At 57.1% G+C, this 17355-nt stretch overlaps 1 protein-coding gene across 4 annotated transcripts; it reads left to right on the top strand.

The window, feature by feature from the left end:
* The first annotated feature begins 1360 nt into the window (after nt 1-1360).
* TMEM119 (transmembrane protein 119) lies at nt 1361-14084 on the top strand. Of its 4 annotated transcripts, none has more exons than XM_064481130.1 (2): nt 1361-1473; nt 12016-14084. In XM_064481130.1, the coding sequence occupies exon 2, from the start codon at nt 12027-12029 to the stop codon at nt 12867-12869; it is 843 nt and encodes a 280-aa protein (XP_064337200.1). In that variant the 5' UTR covers nt 1361-1473; nt 12016-12026; the 3' UTR covers nt 12870-14084. The 4 variants fall into 4 exon arrangements, with proteins under 4 accessions (XP_064337200.1, XP_064337199.1, XP_010997432.1 ...); XM_064481129.1 differs by lacking the exon at nt 1361-1473 and adding an exon at nt 5895-5954; XM_010999130.3 differs by lacking the exon at nt 1361-1473 and adding an exon at nt 7795-7902.
* Nucleotides 14085-17355: the final 3271 nt, after the last annotated feature.

Here is a 17355-nt window from a genome sequence, read left to right as displayed (position 1 = left end):
TTCACAATAACCCAGGGAAGCAGGTGTTACTATTGCCCCCATTTTACAGACAAGGAAACCAAGGCTCAGAGTCAGGGAGTAATTTAGCCCAAGGTTGAAAGCTGCAGAAGCCAGAGGTCCCTGAAGGGCAGGTGGTCCTCGCTCCCTTGGGGTGGGTTTTGCCTCCTCTCTGTCACCCCTACATGGCCCTTTCCCCCCTGGTGGGTGGATCTGGGGGTTGTGGAAGACCCTCTCGTGAGGCTGTCCCTGGGCCCAGGTGCAGAAGGCTGACTCATGGCAGGTGCCAGGAAAAGGTGGGTCTTCAGGTGCCTCTGGGAGGCAAGCTTCTGGTCCCAGCTGAGCCGGAAGCCAGTGGCCAGGGGAGCACTGGGGATCTGTGTGGGCTTCGAGGGGCCCTTACGTGCAGCCCCTTCCACTCCCCAGAGACGGGACCCTGAGCCCTCTCTTGGTGAGGGTCCTTGACAGAAAGGATACATGTGTGTATGGCATCGGGGATAAAGGGTAGAGGGGCTTGATGCAGGGAGAGAAGAAGAATGGGGAAGGGTTTTGACCTACAGGGATCATGGTTGGCCTTTGCTCATTGTGAGAACCAAATCCCGGGCAAATGTCTGCAGAGGCCCAGCATGATGTGGTCCTGGTGCCCCCTGACCTCACTTCCCCCCACTAGCCCCCTTGCTCTCTCTGCTCCAGCCACACCAGACAATTTTCTACGACTTGAAAGTGCCAGGCACCCCCCCCCCCCCACCGCCCACCTCAGGACCTTTGCACGTGCTCTTCCCTCTGCCTGGACCGCTCTTTCTCTGATCATCTGCCTGACTCTGTCTCTCACATCCTTCAGGTCTTTGCTTGAACGTCACCCTAACCCTGCTTTATTTTCCTTCGGACTCCTTGCCACCATCTGCCGTACTGTATATAATTACTAAGTTATCGTCTTAATCATCTTCCTGTCCCACTAGAATGAAAGCTCCAGGAGGACAGGGTTTTTCATCCATGTTGTTCTCTTCTGTCGCCCCCGTGCTTAGAAGGTGTCTGGCACATGGTATGTGTTCAATAAGTATTTGTTGCCAGAGAGAAGGGTGAAAGGGAAGGGAAGGGTGGGAAGGGAGAAAGGCAGGAGGGAGGGGAGAAGAGGAAAGATGGGAGAGGGAGGGAAGATGGGACAGAGGGTCCTAGTGTAAAGTGAGGGGGCGGAGAGCAGGAGACACATGAGATGACGTACTGAATGTCTGGGTGACTCAGGGGCCCTGAAGTCCAGCTCCAAGCCCTCCCCACCTCCCCCCTCTGCTCAGACAGGCGGGGCCTCCCTCCATTTCCAACCGTGCTGCAAAGGAAGTTCAGAAGCATCATCTCAACTCCTTCTCATGATGGTGGGGGCCGCGGGGTAGGCAGTGGGGGCTCCTGGGCAGCGGCTGGCCCCGAGGACACTGGTGGGCAGCTGGCGGAGCGGGAGAGCAGGGCCAGGTCTGCAGCGCGGTGCGTGTTTACATTCCTGCCCTCGGAGATGGCTTCCACTTGGGGTGCACGGGGCCTTAACGTAATGTACTGTAAATGTTTACAAGGCAGCATGCAGCTGGCCCGGCCACCACGGCCACAGGAAGCCAGGGGTCCTACCGGTTCTGGTGCCCCCCTCCCGTAAAAAGAGGAATGCAGGGTTCTTAATATTTTTTTAGGAGACATAGGTAATTAGGTTATTTACTTATGTATTTTAACGGAGGGGCTGGGGATTGAGCCCAGGACCTCATGCACGCTAAGCACGTGCTCTGCCATTAAGCTCTGTCCTCGCCTCCGGGGTTCTTAATTTCTTAAGAAAACTTTTAGTTGCATCACAACCCACGTAAAGCACAACCACTTTAAAGCGTGCAGCCTGACTTTTCTCTACGCACACACCCACGTGACCGCCCCCCCAGAGAGCGTACATCTCCCGCCCCAGAAGTCTCCCTTGTGACCCCTTCCAGCCGATACCCCACAAGGGTAACTGCTTTTCTGACTTCTGGCGCCAGAGCTTAATTTTTGCCTTTGGTCTAGAACTTCCTATAAATGGAATCACCCAGCCTAGGTTCTGCTGGGTCTATTTCTTTTGCTCGGCAGCGTGTCTGTGAGATTCATCCAAATCGTCCGCCTCCCAGCCCTTCCTTCTGGACGGGGTGGGGACGCGTCCGCTGCGTGGACGTACCGCAGTCTGTTCATATATGCTTCTGCTGGTGGCCCTTGGGGTGGTTGCCGGTGTTTCTGCTGTGATGGATAAAGTGACTGTGGACATTTCTGTCTGTGGGGAAGTCTGTTTTCATTTCTCCTGGGGAAACACTGCGGGGAGAGACTGCTGTCTCATCCAGGAAGCGCATGGTTAACTCACTGAGCCGGCCAGACTGTTTTCTAAAGTGGTTGTGCTATTTTTCTCTCCCCTCCATGAGGGGCTGTTGGCTGGAAAATTCACTTTGAAGCACAGAGCGGCAGAGCTCAGAGGAGACTCCTCTGGCCCTTCCTAAAGCAGGAAGGGAAACTGAGGCTCGGGTCACACCTTGTGAGGCACAGAGCCAGGAGCTAAGGCAGGTTTCCTGGTTTCCAAGCTCTAATGACTCCCTGGGGAGAATGCATCAACACCATGTCTGCTTTCCCTGGAAGAGGCTTCATGTCAAGCCCTTTCCCACTGCAGGGCCTTTGCACTTGCTGTCTGTTTCCTTGGCCCAGGAAGCTGTTCGTCCTGCTCCTTGAGTGCCTGGTTCCTCTTATCCTGCAGATGTCAGACCTGCCACCTCTTCCGGAAGGCCGTCTCTGACCACAGTGGCTAAAATAGCTGCCCCTGCCCCTTTCCAAGCTACTTCCTGTCCCCTCAGCCTTTTTATCTTCCTGGTAGCATTTTACAGGGTTGGGTTGTTTTCCTGCATTGCCAGGTGACTTGCTTCTCATCTGTCTCCCCTGCTAGGAGCTCCCTGGGGCTGAGGTCTGTCTTCTTCCTAGGTAAGAGCTGGTGCAGAGGAAAATCATGTCAGTGACTCCCCTCGCTGGGCCTCAGTCTCCCCATCTGTGATATGGGCAGATTGGACTAGCGTCATTCAGCCAGTAGAGAGGCATTTCCTGAGCACCTGCCATGTTCCAGGCACTGGTGCTGGGGATGCAGTGACAGAAAAAGCCCTCATTCCAGACCTGAGAAGCTGACAGTCTAGAGACACGTGGGAACAGGACCTACAGGCTAGCGTAATCAGCACTCTGGGTGGGGAGCCGGGGGTGCAGGAATATGGGGGATACTGCTATTCTCTCTCAGCAAAGGTTGGGGTTCAGGGAGGGCTTCCTGGAGGTGGTGATGATAAGAGATGCAAGCAGGTGGTCAGGCAAGGGGGCACGTGGAGGACAGTACTTCCAGTGGACGGAAGAGCCCGAGCGAAGGTGTGTTAGTATCTGTGTCATTCACAGCTCTCGGGACCCTGCATAGTTCCGGGCACAGGGAGGGGCTCAGTAAAGTCGGGGAGGTTGGTTTCACGGCACATCTGGGCCCCGCCTGCCCAGAGATGCCCACTCTGCCGCCTTGGGGCGTCTGCTCCACGGTGTCCCTCTGTCCGCGGTGTCCCTCTGCCGGCCAGGCCTGCGCTGGGCTGGGGCCGCGGCCCAGGCCTCTCCAGCCACATGAAAGGCTTGGGATATTTTTGCCCAGAGGACAGGCCCCAGTGGCCTCAGGGGTTGTGTAATTAGAAGTGGTTCTGAGCCCACGAGAGACTGGAGCTGGGGGCTGCGGTGGGCCAGGCAGCCCATTCCAGGCCCAACCGGGGAGGACCCTGGCAGAGACTCAAGTCAGGGTCAGGTTTTCCTCCCCATCTCCCTGCCTCCTTGGCCAAGGCTACCCAGCAGGGCGGAGGTCACAGCTACTAATTGCATGGTGGGCACAGGGTGGGGTCTCTAAATCACTTCGAGTCGGTGCAGAGGACCCATTGCTCTCTGCCTCTGAAATTACAGGTTGCTAGCGAGTGGCCGGGCCTGCTCCATACCACAGGCCTGCCCGTGCCCCTCGGAGCCGTGGCGGTGTGGGCCGTGGGGATCACCCTGGGCCAAGCCCCACAGCATGTCCTGGAGCTGGAGAATGTGGAACGGGAGGCCCTCAGGACGGATGATGAGTGGCTGGAGCCTGGGAATGAGAGAGTGGAGGGCAGAGTAGTCATTGACATGGCAACAAGCATTTACGGAGCCCCTACGGTGCTCCAGGCACTGTCCGAGATGCTGGAGCTGCAGCAGAGCACAAAACAGGCCAAGTTCCCCGCAAACCTGGTTTATCGACTTTTACTCAGTAATAATCTTCAGGAACTGCTCTGAAGGTGCTGGGGTCCTGCCTCCTCAGGGCCTTTGCACGTACTGTTCTCACTGCTAGGAATCCTCTTACATCCTTGCCTTCCTAAATACCTCCTCCTCATCTTCATGAGGAACTCCACTTTCCCTTCCTTGTGGAGGCCCTCATGAGCTCCGGGACCAGACTAATCTCCCAGACTGGCCTCCCACAGCCTGGGAAATGCCTCATCCCAACTCTTAGCCCAGTTTGCAGTTAGATATTCATTTCTTTGTTTACTTGCTTATTGCAGGCCTCCTCTCTCTGTGCCAGTGTTTGCTCATCACTGTCTCCCAGGACCTGAACCTGGGCTGGGTGTAAAGTAAATGCTCCAGAAATGTTTGTAAAATGAATAAAATTTAGAATGTTGGAGCATTGGAATATTAGTGCTGGCAGGCTTGTGGTGGGCATTTAGACCAACCCCATATTTAGCTGCAGCCCAGAGAGGGGCAGAGATTTGCCCAGCCACCCACTGTTGATGTGTGAATAGGGGCTGGAACTCAAGGACCCTTTTTTCTCCCATCTATAACAGATATTTTTGTTGTTCTGTGCTCAGATTGTGGGTTGGGGTGTTTGGCCTCAGGAGACTCTGTGTGTGTGTGTGTGTGTGTGTGTAAGACATGGTCTGAAAACCTTTAACAGGGCCACTGGCCTGGCAATTTCATTTCCAGATCAGACACAGGGGCCGGAGGCTTCTGATCCCCAACACCCTGTTGGATCCTGAGTAGGTCACGCTGCCGTGAACCTCAGTTTTCACATCTGTCAAATGGGCTTTGCTCACCCATTCACTTCTTTCTCCCCAAGCACTTATGGAACCCCACTGGGTTTGAGGATCCGAGACAGGCTCTATGTTGGGAGGAAAACCCAGTGCTTTGGAGGGTGGAGGATTCCAGCCAGATCTACAAGGAACAAATAATAATATTCAACCACGGTGTGCGAGACAGAATGACCCCTCTCCCAAAGATGCCCACGTCCTAATCCCTGGAACTATGAATACGTCACCTTGCCTGGCGGAAGGGATTTGCAGGTGTGATTAAGTTAAGGCTCTCAGGTGGGGAGCTGGTCCCGGATTATCCAGGTGAGCCCGATGCCATGCCAAGGGTCCTTAAAAGTGGAAGAGGGATTAGAAGAGTGAACCAGAGAGATGGCATCGTGGAAGGACTCAGCCCCTGCAGCTGGCTCTGAAGGTGCAAGAAGAGGCCTGTGAGCTGAGGAATGCAGGCAGCTTCTAGAAGCTTGAAAAGGCAGCGATGATAAAAACTATAAGATGATAAGGGTTTTGTTTTGTTTTGTTTTGTTTTGTTTTGTTAATGGAGGTACTGGGCATTGAACCATGCCAAGCACGTGCTCTACCACTGAGCTATGCCCCTCCCACCCCACCCCACCCCACCCCACCCCACCCTACCCCTGTGTGTTGTTTTAAGCCACTAAGTTTTCAGTACTTTGTTACAGCAGCAGGCGGAAACTCATACCTCGGCATCTGGCCACTGCTTTTATATTGACCAGCACGGTCACCTGCCCTGGCTCCACTGATTCTCCCCAGCAGCCTGATGAACAGAAGAAATTCTGTCCTTGTTTTACAGGTCATGAAGCAGAGGCTCCGTTGGGGGCAGGACCTGGTGAAGGTGGGATTTGAACCCAGGTCTGTCTGCCTCTAGGTCTGGGGCTCCTTGTGGGGGTTGCTCAGGCCCCAAAGGAGGAACACAGAACAGAACCCCACCTTAGGCTGGGACCTCTGGGCCACCGTGCTGGGAGAAGTCCCTGTTCAGGTTGGCTGTGCCCCTGCTCCTTGATTCCCCAAAGCCTTCAGACTGTTGGGGCAGGGGTTTCTGCCCCAGCGGCGGGCTCTGGGGCAGGTCTGGCCGCTCCTGCCGCCTGCTGTCTGGTCCGAGGCAGGGTAGGTGGGGCTGGGACACCCCCTGGCCATCTTGAAGTGGGCTCATCTGCTACAATATGTCTGTGGGGGGCCACTTGCTCCTGGGGGCATGTGTGTGCATAAGTGTGTGTGTGTCCATTGGTAGATGGTCCCCTGTTCCCTTAGGATGCAAGGTTTGGGGTGATCTCAGGAGAAGAGGGGAAATCCTCTGGTTTTATTTTCCAAGCTGCCCCCTCTTTTGGGAGATGAGTAGGGACTGCTGGGACCATTGAAGGGAACAGCTACAACCTAAGGCCCTGGTCCCTAAAGGTGGGGTATGGTCTGGTCCTTTGTGCACTCCCCCTGCTCTGAACCTTCACTGGCTCCCTATGGCCTTCTGGATGAATGCCATTCTGAGACTTTAGCCTGGCTCCCATGACCTTTCCCATCTTCATCATCTGCTCCTCCTTCTTGTCCACCTTGTGCTCCAGCCCAGTTTAATTACAGCCGCTTGTCCGTGTGTGGCATTCCCAGCCACCCTGCCTTTACTAACCATGCTGGTCCTTCCTCTGGGATGCCTTTCCTGGGTCTCCTCTTGTTGGGACTCTGCTCATCTACAGCCACGTCCTCTAGCATGACTCCCCTGCCTCTTTCTCTCAGTGGACCCCTCTCCATCCTGGGGGTTCCCCCAGCCCTTGGCCTGGCCTCTCTCCTGCCACAGACCTGTTTCTGTTTTGTAAAAAGGTAATTTACACATGTGTAAATTACTTCTCCTTGGAAGTCTGCAACCTCCTTGAGGGCTGGGCTGTGTCTGATTCACCTCTGCAACCAGCCTTGTGTAGTGCCTGGGGCACTAGAGGTGTTCATTAAGCATGTGATGAATGAATGAATGAATGCAAAGGGCTACTGACCCATGGGATTCCGCAGGTCATCCAGAGCCCGGTTCTCAGTCCCCTGGTTGAACCCCTTTAATTCATCCTGCCTCACTTTCCCCGTCTGTGAAATGGGGCCACAACTCCTGCTCTGGCCTTTCCATCTGGGGTCTTGCAAGGCCACAGATCTCAGCACGTCAGAGCCAGAGGGAACTCAGAAAGCTTCCCACCCACCCCTGCCATTGGGGAATCTGAGGCCTGGAGAAGGGAAGGGCCTGACTAGGGCCAGAAAGCAGACACCAGAACTCACTCTCTGCCTTAGGCCTGACCCTCCATGAGATCCCTGAAACACAGCCCGGCTCCCACTCTGCTCCCTGAGCCTAGGAAAACCTGAGTCACAGCTGGAACTGAGCGCAGGGAATTTTCCTCTTCACTTCCAAGGGTCTCGGAACCTCCCCGACCTCGTCCCTTTTGGAAGCGGGGGGCAGGACCCCAGCTCACGGGGCCTGGGTATGTGGCAGGACAGCCCTGTCAATGTGCCTGCCGGCCTCAGCCTGCCCCAGGGACCTGCGGTCAATGGGGAAATGCCCCACTGAGTGTACCCCGCGGCGTGGAGGGGGCGCCTGCAGGGCGTGAGTGAGGGGGGGATTGTGTGTGGCCGAGCGAGGCCCCGCCCCTCCCCCTGTCCCCACCCCAAACCCACTTAATGAAATCAAGCTGGCCCCGCGGAGCTGGGAGGGAAGAAGGAGGCGGGCGGGCGGGAGGGAGGCGGGAGGGCGGCAGCCCAGAGCTGCAGCCACCGGGCACTGCCACAGACCCTCTCGGCTCCACCTGGCGGGAGCACCCTGTGTGCGGAGGGACTGGTAAGTCTTGGGAGATGCTCCTTTCTCCAGGGAGCTAGGGGGGAGTCTTGGAATTTAGGGGGTCAGTGTGAGTGCTTTGGGGAACTTCTCTAAGTATGTGTGAGCACTGAGTGTGTGTTGGATGCTGTGTACTGATGTGATCTGTGCTAAGGTGGTGGGTGGCGGGACGTGTGTGTGCCTGGGACGCGACCTGAGTATGGAGCTGGATTGGCTGGAGTGTGGTGTGTGTGTGTGGTTGTGTGTATGTGGTAGAGGCCTTGATGTCAGGGATGTGTTGTTCCTGGAAGGTGGGTGCTGGGGTGGATGGTCCCAGGGTCCTCGGGAGGGTGGTGTGGCTGGGGGTGGTCTGGTCTGTGGGGGTCCACGGAGTGTCAGGGGGTGCGATGTGCTCACGTTGTCACACAACCAGCTCGTTGTGTATCTGTGTGTTCTCTGTGCCCAAGGGCCTCGTAGCCCTCCGGGGTACCGGTTTGTTGTGTGTCTGGGTATTTTGTGCCTGTGTTTTGTGTCCCTTCTGCTGCTGCCCTCTGTGTGTGTGTGGATTTCGAGCCCTCGGGACCCCCGTCCCTCCCCAGGCCTCCCCTCCGAGGGGCCAGGTCCCTGTCCTCCGGTGCCCCGGAGCAGGGGTGCAGTGCTTCAGCCAGAACCCCTCCTCCAAAGGCCACTAATTGAAGCCAGGTTTTTGTGGGCCTCCCCTCCCCCTCTGGCCACCAGTCTCTGGGTGGGGGTGGGGCAGCTGCTCAGGCCCCTCAGCCTCAGGTCTTGGGGTGCCTTGGCCCTAGGGATGGAGCTGCACGTTCCTGACCCCAAGCGGAGCCCTCACATTTTAAAACAATAAACCCTGAGTGAGACTGGCTCCAAAAAGAGGTCCTGCTCCAAGCTGGGCGCCCTGGCCTATCACGTGATGCCACTGACTGACATCTACAATGTGCCGGCCCCGCTATTTCTTGACCTAACAATGGTCCAGGGAGGTGGCCTTATCCCCATTGTACAGATGTGGAAACCGAGGCTCTGAGAAGTGATATGCCCAGCCTCAGGACACACAGCTGGGAAGTGACCTCCCCCGGGGTATTCTGAGCCGCCTCTCCGGTCAGCCTCTGCCCTGACTGACTGTGTGTCACTAGGCAGGGCTTTCCCAGTCTCGGGCCTGGGTTTCCTCTTGGGTAAAAATGAGAGGAGTTGGCCTGACCCCACCTCCTAATGGGCTGTGAGTTTCTGAGTCCTGGCAAAAATGAGGACCCAGGGAGGAGGTGGGGGCAGCTGAAGGGTAGAATAATCATTTCAGAGCTGCCCTGGCCAGGGTGCCCATTCTACAGATGGGAAACTGAGGCCCAGAGAAGTCTGGGGGCTCGTCAAGCAGGGTCACATAGCCATCTCCTGCGAAGCCTGGCTGGCTGCTCACACGATGCCGCACCTTTCCCGGGGAGACCCAAGGGGTTTTGGGGGGTGAGGGGGACTCTAAGAGTTAAGGGTCTCAATCTTTAAGAGCCAGAGGTGGTTTGTGTGGCCTCTTTACTTATCCCATGCCCCTGACCCCAAGTCCCCAAAGGAAAGGAGCCCTTTTTTCTGTCCAACTCACTGTACCGCATGCGTGCGTGCGTGCGTGCGTGCGTGCGTGTGTGTGTGTCTGGTCCTGGATCTCTCATTGGCCAGAACTCAGGAGATTTCACTCAACAAGGTAAAAAAAAGTTGGTCTTTCCTGGAGAATGAGGGGAGACCGGGAGCCAATTTACACATCAGGCAAGGATAATCATTATTTGTTGACTTGGGGTGGCCACACGTTGGCTGGACCTGGATGTGTGCCGGGGTAGCAATTCCGCCTCTCCTAAAATTCACCTTCCCTGGGGGAGGGCTGCGCCAGGCACTTGGTCCCATCCGGCCCTAACAGCGCACCTCTCCACCCCACCCCCAGTTTACAGATGGGGACAGTGAGGCCCAGAGAGGCCTAGCAGCAGAGCCAGACCCAGATGGAGCCAGGATGTTAATCCTGGCCTTACCGAGCTCATCATTTGGCTGCCTGCAGAGCCTCAGTGCAGAAACTTCACAGCCGTCCCCCCCAGGGAAGGCCCCTGGGGACACCACTGTCAGAGGTGTCTGTGGTGAGAAGTTTTAGCCTCCACCGTGAAGGCTCTCTCCCAGGCTTGACTGGAGGCAGAAGGCAGGGAGGTGGTTGGCGAGAGACAAAAGCCCCAAACATCAAAGCTGTCTGCAGAACTGTTGCTAATAAGTTCCAGAGAGGAGAGGGCCCAGAAAGTCTCCTGAAATTCAGGGAACATCTCAAATCCTGGTTCCAGCTGACAAGTGGGGTTCCAGCCAGAGGGGTGCGAGCCCACTCCTGGGCCAGCCCCGGGCACGTGAGAGTGTGAGGGGTGTGTGTGAGTGAGTGTGTGGACTCAGAGTCCCAAAGAAGAAGGGTCAAATCCCAGCTCTGACACCATCTGTGTGTCCTTGGGCAGGTCACTGTCTGTCTCTGAACCTGTTTCCTCATCTAAAAAAACGGAGACAGTGCTGGCGTCCCGGGCTTCTCTGGGCTTGCAGCCACGAGAGGGGCTCAGATGAGTAACTGGTGATGAAAGTACACGGTGACCGGCTCATTTAAAATGAACCCCTGGGCGGCGTTGCCTCGGTTAATGTCCTTGGACTTACATGTTTTTTTGCCATCTGAGCCAGTTTGTCCAAATTCATGTCAGTGCAATTGATTTCAATTAATGACACTTTACGGGAGGCCTCAGGTCACTTGGAACAAGCCACTTAGTGGTCCCTCGTCATCCCTACCTCATCTGAATCCTTGTGTCACCATGAGGTTGGTACTGTCACCTGTTTTACAGAGCAGGCCCTGAGGTCTGGGAAATTAAGGGGACCTGCAGTCAAGGTGCTGGGCCTCCTCCTCCAGCCCAAGGACTTGCTGTGTGGCCTGGAGCCTGCCCCTTGCCTTCTCTGGGCCTCTGTCACCCCATCTCCATCCCCTGAGCGCAAGCACCTCAGACAGGGGACCTGAAGGCTTTTCAGTCTTGGAACTTCCAGGCCCACCCAGCGTCAGGGTCCTGGGCCCTCTGCTGGGCTGGGATGGGGCTCTCACAGGGCAGAATGAGGGGCACAGGAAGGGGTCCCTGGATTTGTCTGAGAGCCCAGGCCGACTCACACAGGCTGGGAGAATCAGTGTTTTAGAAGCCAGGCTCCTCCGTGAAGCTGAGCCATAAGTAATTTATTAGTCAGCTGGGCCGTCTGGGCCAGAGAGGGTCTGGGGGTTCACGTGGGGAGCAGCTTTCCAACAGAGGGAGGGAGGCGCGGGGTGCATCTGGATGCCATCCAGTAGTGGCCACGGGACTCAGTCTCCAGCTTTGTTTCAGGTACGAGGGTTCCCCCGGGGCCTCCAGGCCCTGCTTTGAGCCTTGAGGTGGGGGTTCGCCATGGGTTTGGGGCCTATGCTCACACAGGCCTCTGCTGAGCTCAAAGATTGTGGACACTTTGTAACCAATGAATCTTCTGAGGATGGGAATGGGACCACAGGAGGGCAGGGGGCTGCTGGGGAGGGCCCCCCGGAGGAGGGGGGCCAGCTCTCTCAGTTACTCACTCAGATCCTCACTGAGCCCTCCCAGCATCTCTCCCTTGGTGCCTGCATCCAAACCCCAGGCAGCTCTTCCTTAGCAAGGCACTTAAGCCCTCTGAGCCTCAGTTTCCTCACCTGGAAAATGGGGAGAATGTACTACCTCCCTGAACAGGCGGATCTCAGGATTCAGTGAGAAAGTCTATGTGAGAAACTTAAAAGAATACCTGGCACATGGCAAGCAATGAAAGGGTGAGTTTTTGGTATTCATTCAGCCAAGTCCGTCAAGATACATTTATTGAGTGCTTGCTGTATACCAGATACGATGCAAAACCCTGAGGGTGCCAAGATAAATAAGATTCAGTCCCTGCCCTCCAGAAGCTCAGAGTGAAGTGTGTGTGGGGGGCGGGTATGAACCCCAAGTACAAACATTTGATGGGGAGGCTCCAGCCTGGGGAAGGGAGGTGAGTTGCTAGAGAATGTTCTGTGTTCCCTGCGCTTTCTTGGGGTCCCCTGAGACCCTGGGCTCCTGCCCTGATGTCCCTCCTGCCTCGCTTCCCCCACAGCTCCTGGCAACATGGTTTCCGCGGTGGCCCCCAGCCTGGCCGTGTCTCTGCTGCTGCTCCTGCGGGCCCTGCCCACGGCGCCCTACTCCGTGTCCCTGCAGGCTGCCTTCCTGGAGGACACAGGGGGCAGCGGGGAGGCTGAGGGCCCATCGGCTTCCTCCCCCAGTCTCCCGCCTCCCCGGACCCCGGCCCTTAGCCCCACGTCAGTGGGGCCCACGCCCCCGGAGGGCCCCAAGCCCCCCACCAACTTCCTGGATGGCATCGTGGACTTCTTCCGCCAGTACGTGATGCTCATCACCGTGGTGGGGTCCCTGGCGTTCCTGCTGATGTTCATCGTCTGCGCCGCTGTCATCACCCGCCAGAAGCACAAGGCCTCCGCCTACTACCCCTCATCTTTCCCCAAGAAGAAGTACGTGGACCAGAGTGACCGGGCTGGGGGCCCCCGGGCCTTCAGCGAGGTCCCCGACAGGGCTCCCGACGGCCGGCCGGAGGAGGCCCGGGACTCCTCCCAGCAGCTCCAGGCTGACATCCTTGCCGCCACCCAGAACCTCAAGTCTCCGGCCAGGGCTGCCCCTGGCAGTGGAGATGGAGCCAGGGTGATGGAGGGCAAGTCGGAGGAAGAGGAGCCAGGCAGCCAGGAGGAGGACCAGGAAGCCCAGGGATGCGGGGTCCCAGCAGAGAAACCAGAGGTGCCCCCACCAGAGGAGGCCTGCCCAGAGGAGGCAGACGGGGCCCTGGAGGCCGGTGAAAGTCAGGGGCCAGAAGCAGCTTCCTCATTAGCCCAGGAAACTGGCGGCCCAGCTGGTCCCCCCGAAAGCCCCTGTGCTTGTGGCAGCGTCTCCCCCAGCATCTAACAGGCCTCTCAGGCTGCCGGCCCTGACTGTCGGACCCCTGGAGGTCACCTCCTTGGGCACAGAAAGACACTTGGTCCTTCCTGCTCTCTGTCACCCCCTCCTTGGCCACTCTCCACTGCAAATCCCAGTGTGTCTGATCCTACAACAGCGGGCAGAGCTGCTGGTCTCTGTCCCATCTCAGGAATCTCACCAACTTCCAGAACGTTTGTCCCTGCAGCCCCCGGGGGGCTCTATCCCAAAGCCCAGCTCCTCTGGGGAGACAGGGCTGGGGACGTGTCCCCGTCACAGCCATGTCCATTGGGAAACATGTCTCAGGTCCCTTGTGACAGTGCAAACATCGCTGCTTGCCATCGAGGTAGGAAAAGAAATACTAGTGTTGGAAGAGACTGAGCTGGAGATGCGGAAAGGCCTGGGGTTGGAGCAGTTCGAGGCACCGCTGAAGGTCGGTCAGGAGGGCGGCTCCTGCAAGCGTCATGACAGGTCCCTATATGGACATTTCCCAAACTGGGTTCCCTGGAAGAAAGCTTGTGAGGTCCAGGGAGCAGAGGAGGTGCTGCTTCTCTGCTCCGGTCGCCCCAGACTCCTTGCAGCGCCCCGGGGCTCTGACAAGCCCTGCAGTAAAGGCGCCCGTGGACTCTGGTTTGTTTTTGCTTAGTCTTTTCCAAACTGCTTTTGTCCGTGGAGTGCTCTTTTTTTTTCTTTCTTTCTTTTTAACAGCTACAGAAGTTACTGCTCTAAATGTTCCCGAAGGCACCCCCTCCTCAGTTTCTGGTTGGTCCAGGGTTAGGGGGGTGGGGGTGGGGGTTCAGCGCTCCCAGGAGCTGCCTCTCATCCCGTTACTGCTGCGGGGGTGGGGCAAATGAATTGAACCTTTCTTGCCAGGGCCCCAAAGCAGCTTAGAAGCCGGGAGGGGGGCTGTGTGTGAGAGGGGACCCCACTCAGGGGAAGTCTGAGGGGATGGGAGAGGGTTTCTGACACCCATCCCAGAGCAGGGGGGCCCTGGCCCTTCACACACACACAGATGCCTGGTAGCCTGTGCCCACAGTCTTCTTTAGTCTTCGACAAGGGAGCCTGAGCTCCGTCCTGATTTGGGGAGGCTCTGCGGCGGCGGGGAGGGTCCTCCTCCCCATCCCTCCATCTGGGCCCCGCCAACCTCTGCACAACTCTCCAGGTGCTGAGATGTAACAAACCAGCCCAATAAACCTTTATTCTGGCCCGGGTGTCATTGATTTTCTGGGGTTTGGGGGATGAGGCTGTTGGGAGATGGGGACATTTTCTCTGGGCTGTTCCATGGGGGGCAGATTTCTTGGGGGACACATCAGCCAGGCCCTAGGGGTTGAATGGCAGTTGGTGTGGGAAAGGTAGGAGGAAGGGGTGGGTGTCCCATGGGTACAGGGGTGGGAGCTTGGGCGCCACCAGCCCTGGGCTCACGGCCACACTGAGCCAGCTCCACGCGTGGTGCTGCTACTTACTGTGGCCACAGGAGAGCCCCCCACCTCTTCGTTTCCCCGAGGAAGCATGCACCGTGGAGGGGCTCCAGGCTGGGGTTTCAGGGTCCCCTCCCCCTGCAGAGTGGCGGAGGACTGGCATGGGTCTCAGGGACAACGCCACACTCACCACACCCTTGGCCGATGGTGCCCGGGGTCGGAGGCAGTCCTGGCCTTTGTTTGCTCACCCACCAGGCTCCTCCTTGCCTCTGATGGCGAGTTCCGGCGGCCCCTGCTCCCCCTCCGTCCCGGAGCTGCCAGCTGGAATCCAGATGTGGCTGGGCTGGGAGCACGTGCTGGATCTCCGGGGTGATGGGGGCAGGGAGGCCACCCCCCCAGCCCCGGCAGCCCCTCTCCTCCGCTGACCCCACCTCCATCCGGAGAGGGCCAGGGTTTGGGTTTCATAACACACAATGGCCTCTGTCTTGCTCAGTGGGGAAGAGCCCTCCCTTGCTCAGCCCAGACAGGCTCCCGCCCAAGAATATAGGGAGAATCGAATACAAACACTGAATACCCAGATGCTTTGTGACTGGGACCAAGTCACTCACCCTCTCCGGATGTGACAGACTCTCTCCTTGCTCCCCGAGCTCCTGCGAGGTCCTAGGCACTGGGGTGTGGCTGGGACGTACATTAAACTACCCCATGACAGGCAAAAACCAGGTAAGACGGAGGCAGACATTGGAGATCCCTGAGGAGCAGGCAGGGTGATTTTCCCAATCGGCAACAGCCTGGTCAGTGGTGCCCCATTAGCGCCCAACTGGGCCCTCCAGAGGACGTGGAGTGTGTGCCTCAGCCATAGCCTGTGCCCCCAGGGACCAGTGTGGGGGATTAAGGAGGTGGTCTGAGCCCCAGGTCAGGAGTCAAACTCTCCCTCACCTCTGAGCTTTTACAGCTACTGTTCCCTCTGCCTGTGACGCTCTTCCACCCCCCTCCTTGCCTTGTTTACTCTCTCTCATCCTTTAGTTTGTGGCTTAGATGTCCCCTCCTCCTCGGAGTCTTCCCAGGTGGGCACCGTTATTATTCCCATGTCACAGATGGGGAAACTGAGGTCCAGAGAGGTGAAGTCTGTGGCCCAGGTCACACAGCCAGGATTCCATCCCTGCCATCTGATTCCAGAGTCTTTTGAGTTCTCCACTGGGTGCTACTGCTTTTTTGATGAATGAATGAGTGATTGAATGAAGGTAACCCTTGGGGGAGGGGACAGCAGGGCTCCACTACCGCTAAGGCTTAGGGTCCCCCCAGTTTGCTCCCATGTCTGCAATGGAGTTACGCAGGAGGGCCCGTTTATGGGCACACATCTGGCTGGCACCAGCGGGCAGCGAGCCCTGGAGGGAGACCACGGTGGGGGCATGTGTGGCTGGGGCCAAGCAAGGGGGAGAACAGGGCTTAAGGGTGGGGTGAGGGGTTCCAGTGTTCCCAGGGATCTGGGAGTCTGCCAGGGCATGAACAGGCCCCCACTGTCCCAGGGCCTGTAAAAGCATACAGCTGTCCCCAGCCTGGGAGTCTGTCCCGGGGCCAGGTCTGCTGCTGTTGTAGATGAGGAGGGGGAGGGCAAGGAAACCCAGCCCAAGACAGGAACCTCAGCTCAGGACAGTGTCGTGTGGGGGATGGGGGTACCGAAGAGTCCCCTTTCCCGTGCCCTGCCCTGCTCCGATCACTTGACAGGCTGGGCGGACTCTGGCTGGGGTCACATCCAGGGCAAGAGCAGGAGGGGCTGAGCTCACAGCTCCCCCGCCGCTCTGTGCTGGGCACATCATCGTTAACCCTCCCATGATGCTCAGAGTGGTTTGGGCTCTGGGGAGAGACCACCTGGGTCAATGCCAGCTCTACCCTTTCCTGGCTGTGTGGCCTCGGGTGAATCGCCTCACCTCTCTGGGCTTTTTTTTCCCTGTGTGGAAAGAGAAGACGATCATACCCCACCTAGCAGAGCTCTCCGCCTGCACAGCGGGATTACCTGGGAGCCTTTAAAAATCCTGACTCCTTCGCCAATGAAATCAGAGTGTCCGAGGGTGTGGCTGGGCACTTGTCACTGCCAAGATGCAAAGTCCACGAGGAGAGGGTCCTGGGGGGTGCTTGGCACAGAGCAGGTGCTGGGTGTGCATGTGCACACATGTAAGGCTGAAGGAAGGCGTCTGTACTGCACATATATGACCACATTCAACCCTCACCACACTCTCCACAGACAGAGGCAGAATATCATTACCCCATTTTACAGATGAGAAAACTGAGGCTCAGAAAGGTGTAGTGACTTGCCTGAGTCACACAGCTTGTCGTAGCTGGGATTTGAACCCAGGACCGTCTGTCTCCTCAGCCTGGACTCTTCAGTGCTGAGCCTCCCACCTCATCTTAAGAACTTTGTGGCCCGAAGGTAGAGCCCTTCCACTGATGGCGGGGTGGGGGGACGTGCATTTTGCGTCCACTGCATTTCATCTCAGGTCCCCCTTCCTTGTTCTGACCCCACTCTGCCTCCCAGGGTGATGACAGGGACTGCCCAGAGCTGTTTTGTTCTCATTCATAGACACCTGGAATCATCCAGTCTGCCCCGGGTGGGATTAATGAACCCTCTGGGTTCCGAAGTGGCCCAGGAGCAAGTAGCAGGGTCCTAGACACTCCGTGTTCCAGACCAGAACTGTTTAATGAGCACCTACTATTGCCAGGTTTTCGGGAGAAACTGTTAGCAAAACAGATCTGAGGCTATAGTCTAGCGGAGGAGATGCAACTTAAAGAAACATCCAGCTGCAACCACAGGAATCACCATCATTTGTAAATACACTATTATGCATGTGCCTGGCACTTTGTCTGTATTATTTTTTTCAGCTTTGCCGAAGTTATAATCGACACACAATAAGATGCACATATTTAAAGTGTACAATTTGGTAATTTTGGCATATGTGTATAAAGCCATCACCACAATTAAGATAGAGGACCTACCCATCACCCCTCTGTAATCGCTCCTTTCTGTCCCTCCCCATCCCCCGCTCCCAACCCCCAGGCAACCA

This window comes from Camelus dromedarius, chromosome 31 (assembly GCF_036321535.1).
Source record: "Camelus dromedarius isolate mCamDro1 chromosome 31, mCamDro1.pat, whole genome shotgun sequence".
In the NCBI taxonomy this organism is placed as follows: domain Eukaryota; kingdom Metazoa; phylum Chordata; class Mammalia; order Artiodactyla; family Camelidae; genus Camelus; species Camelus dromedarius.
This window is presented reverse-complemented; position numbering and strand designations above follow the sequence as displayed.

Excerpts from the sequence above, each read along its gene's own strand:
- TMEM119 (XM_064481130.1), top strand. The coding sequence starts at position 12,027 with ATGGTTTCCGCGGTGGCCCCCAGCCTGGCCGTGTCTCTGCTGCTGCTC.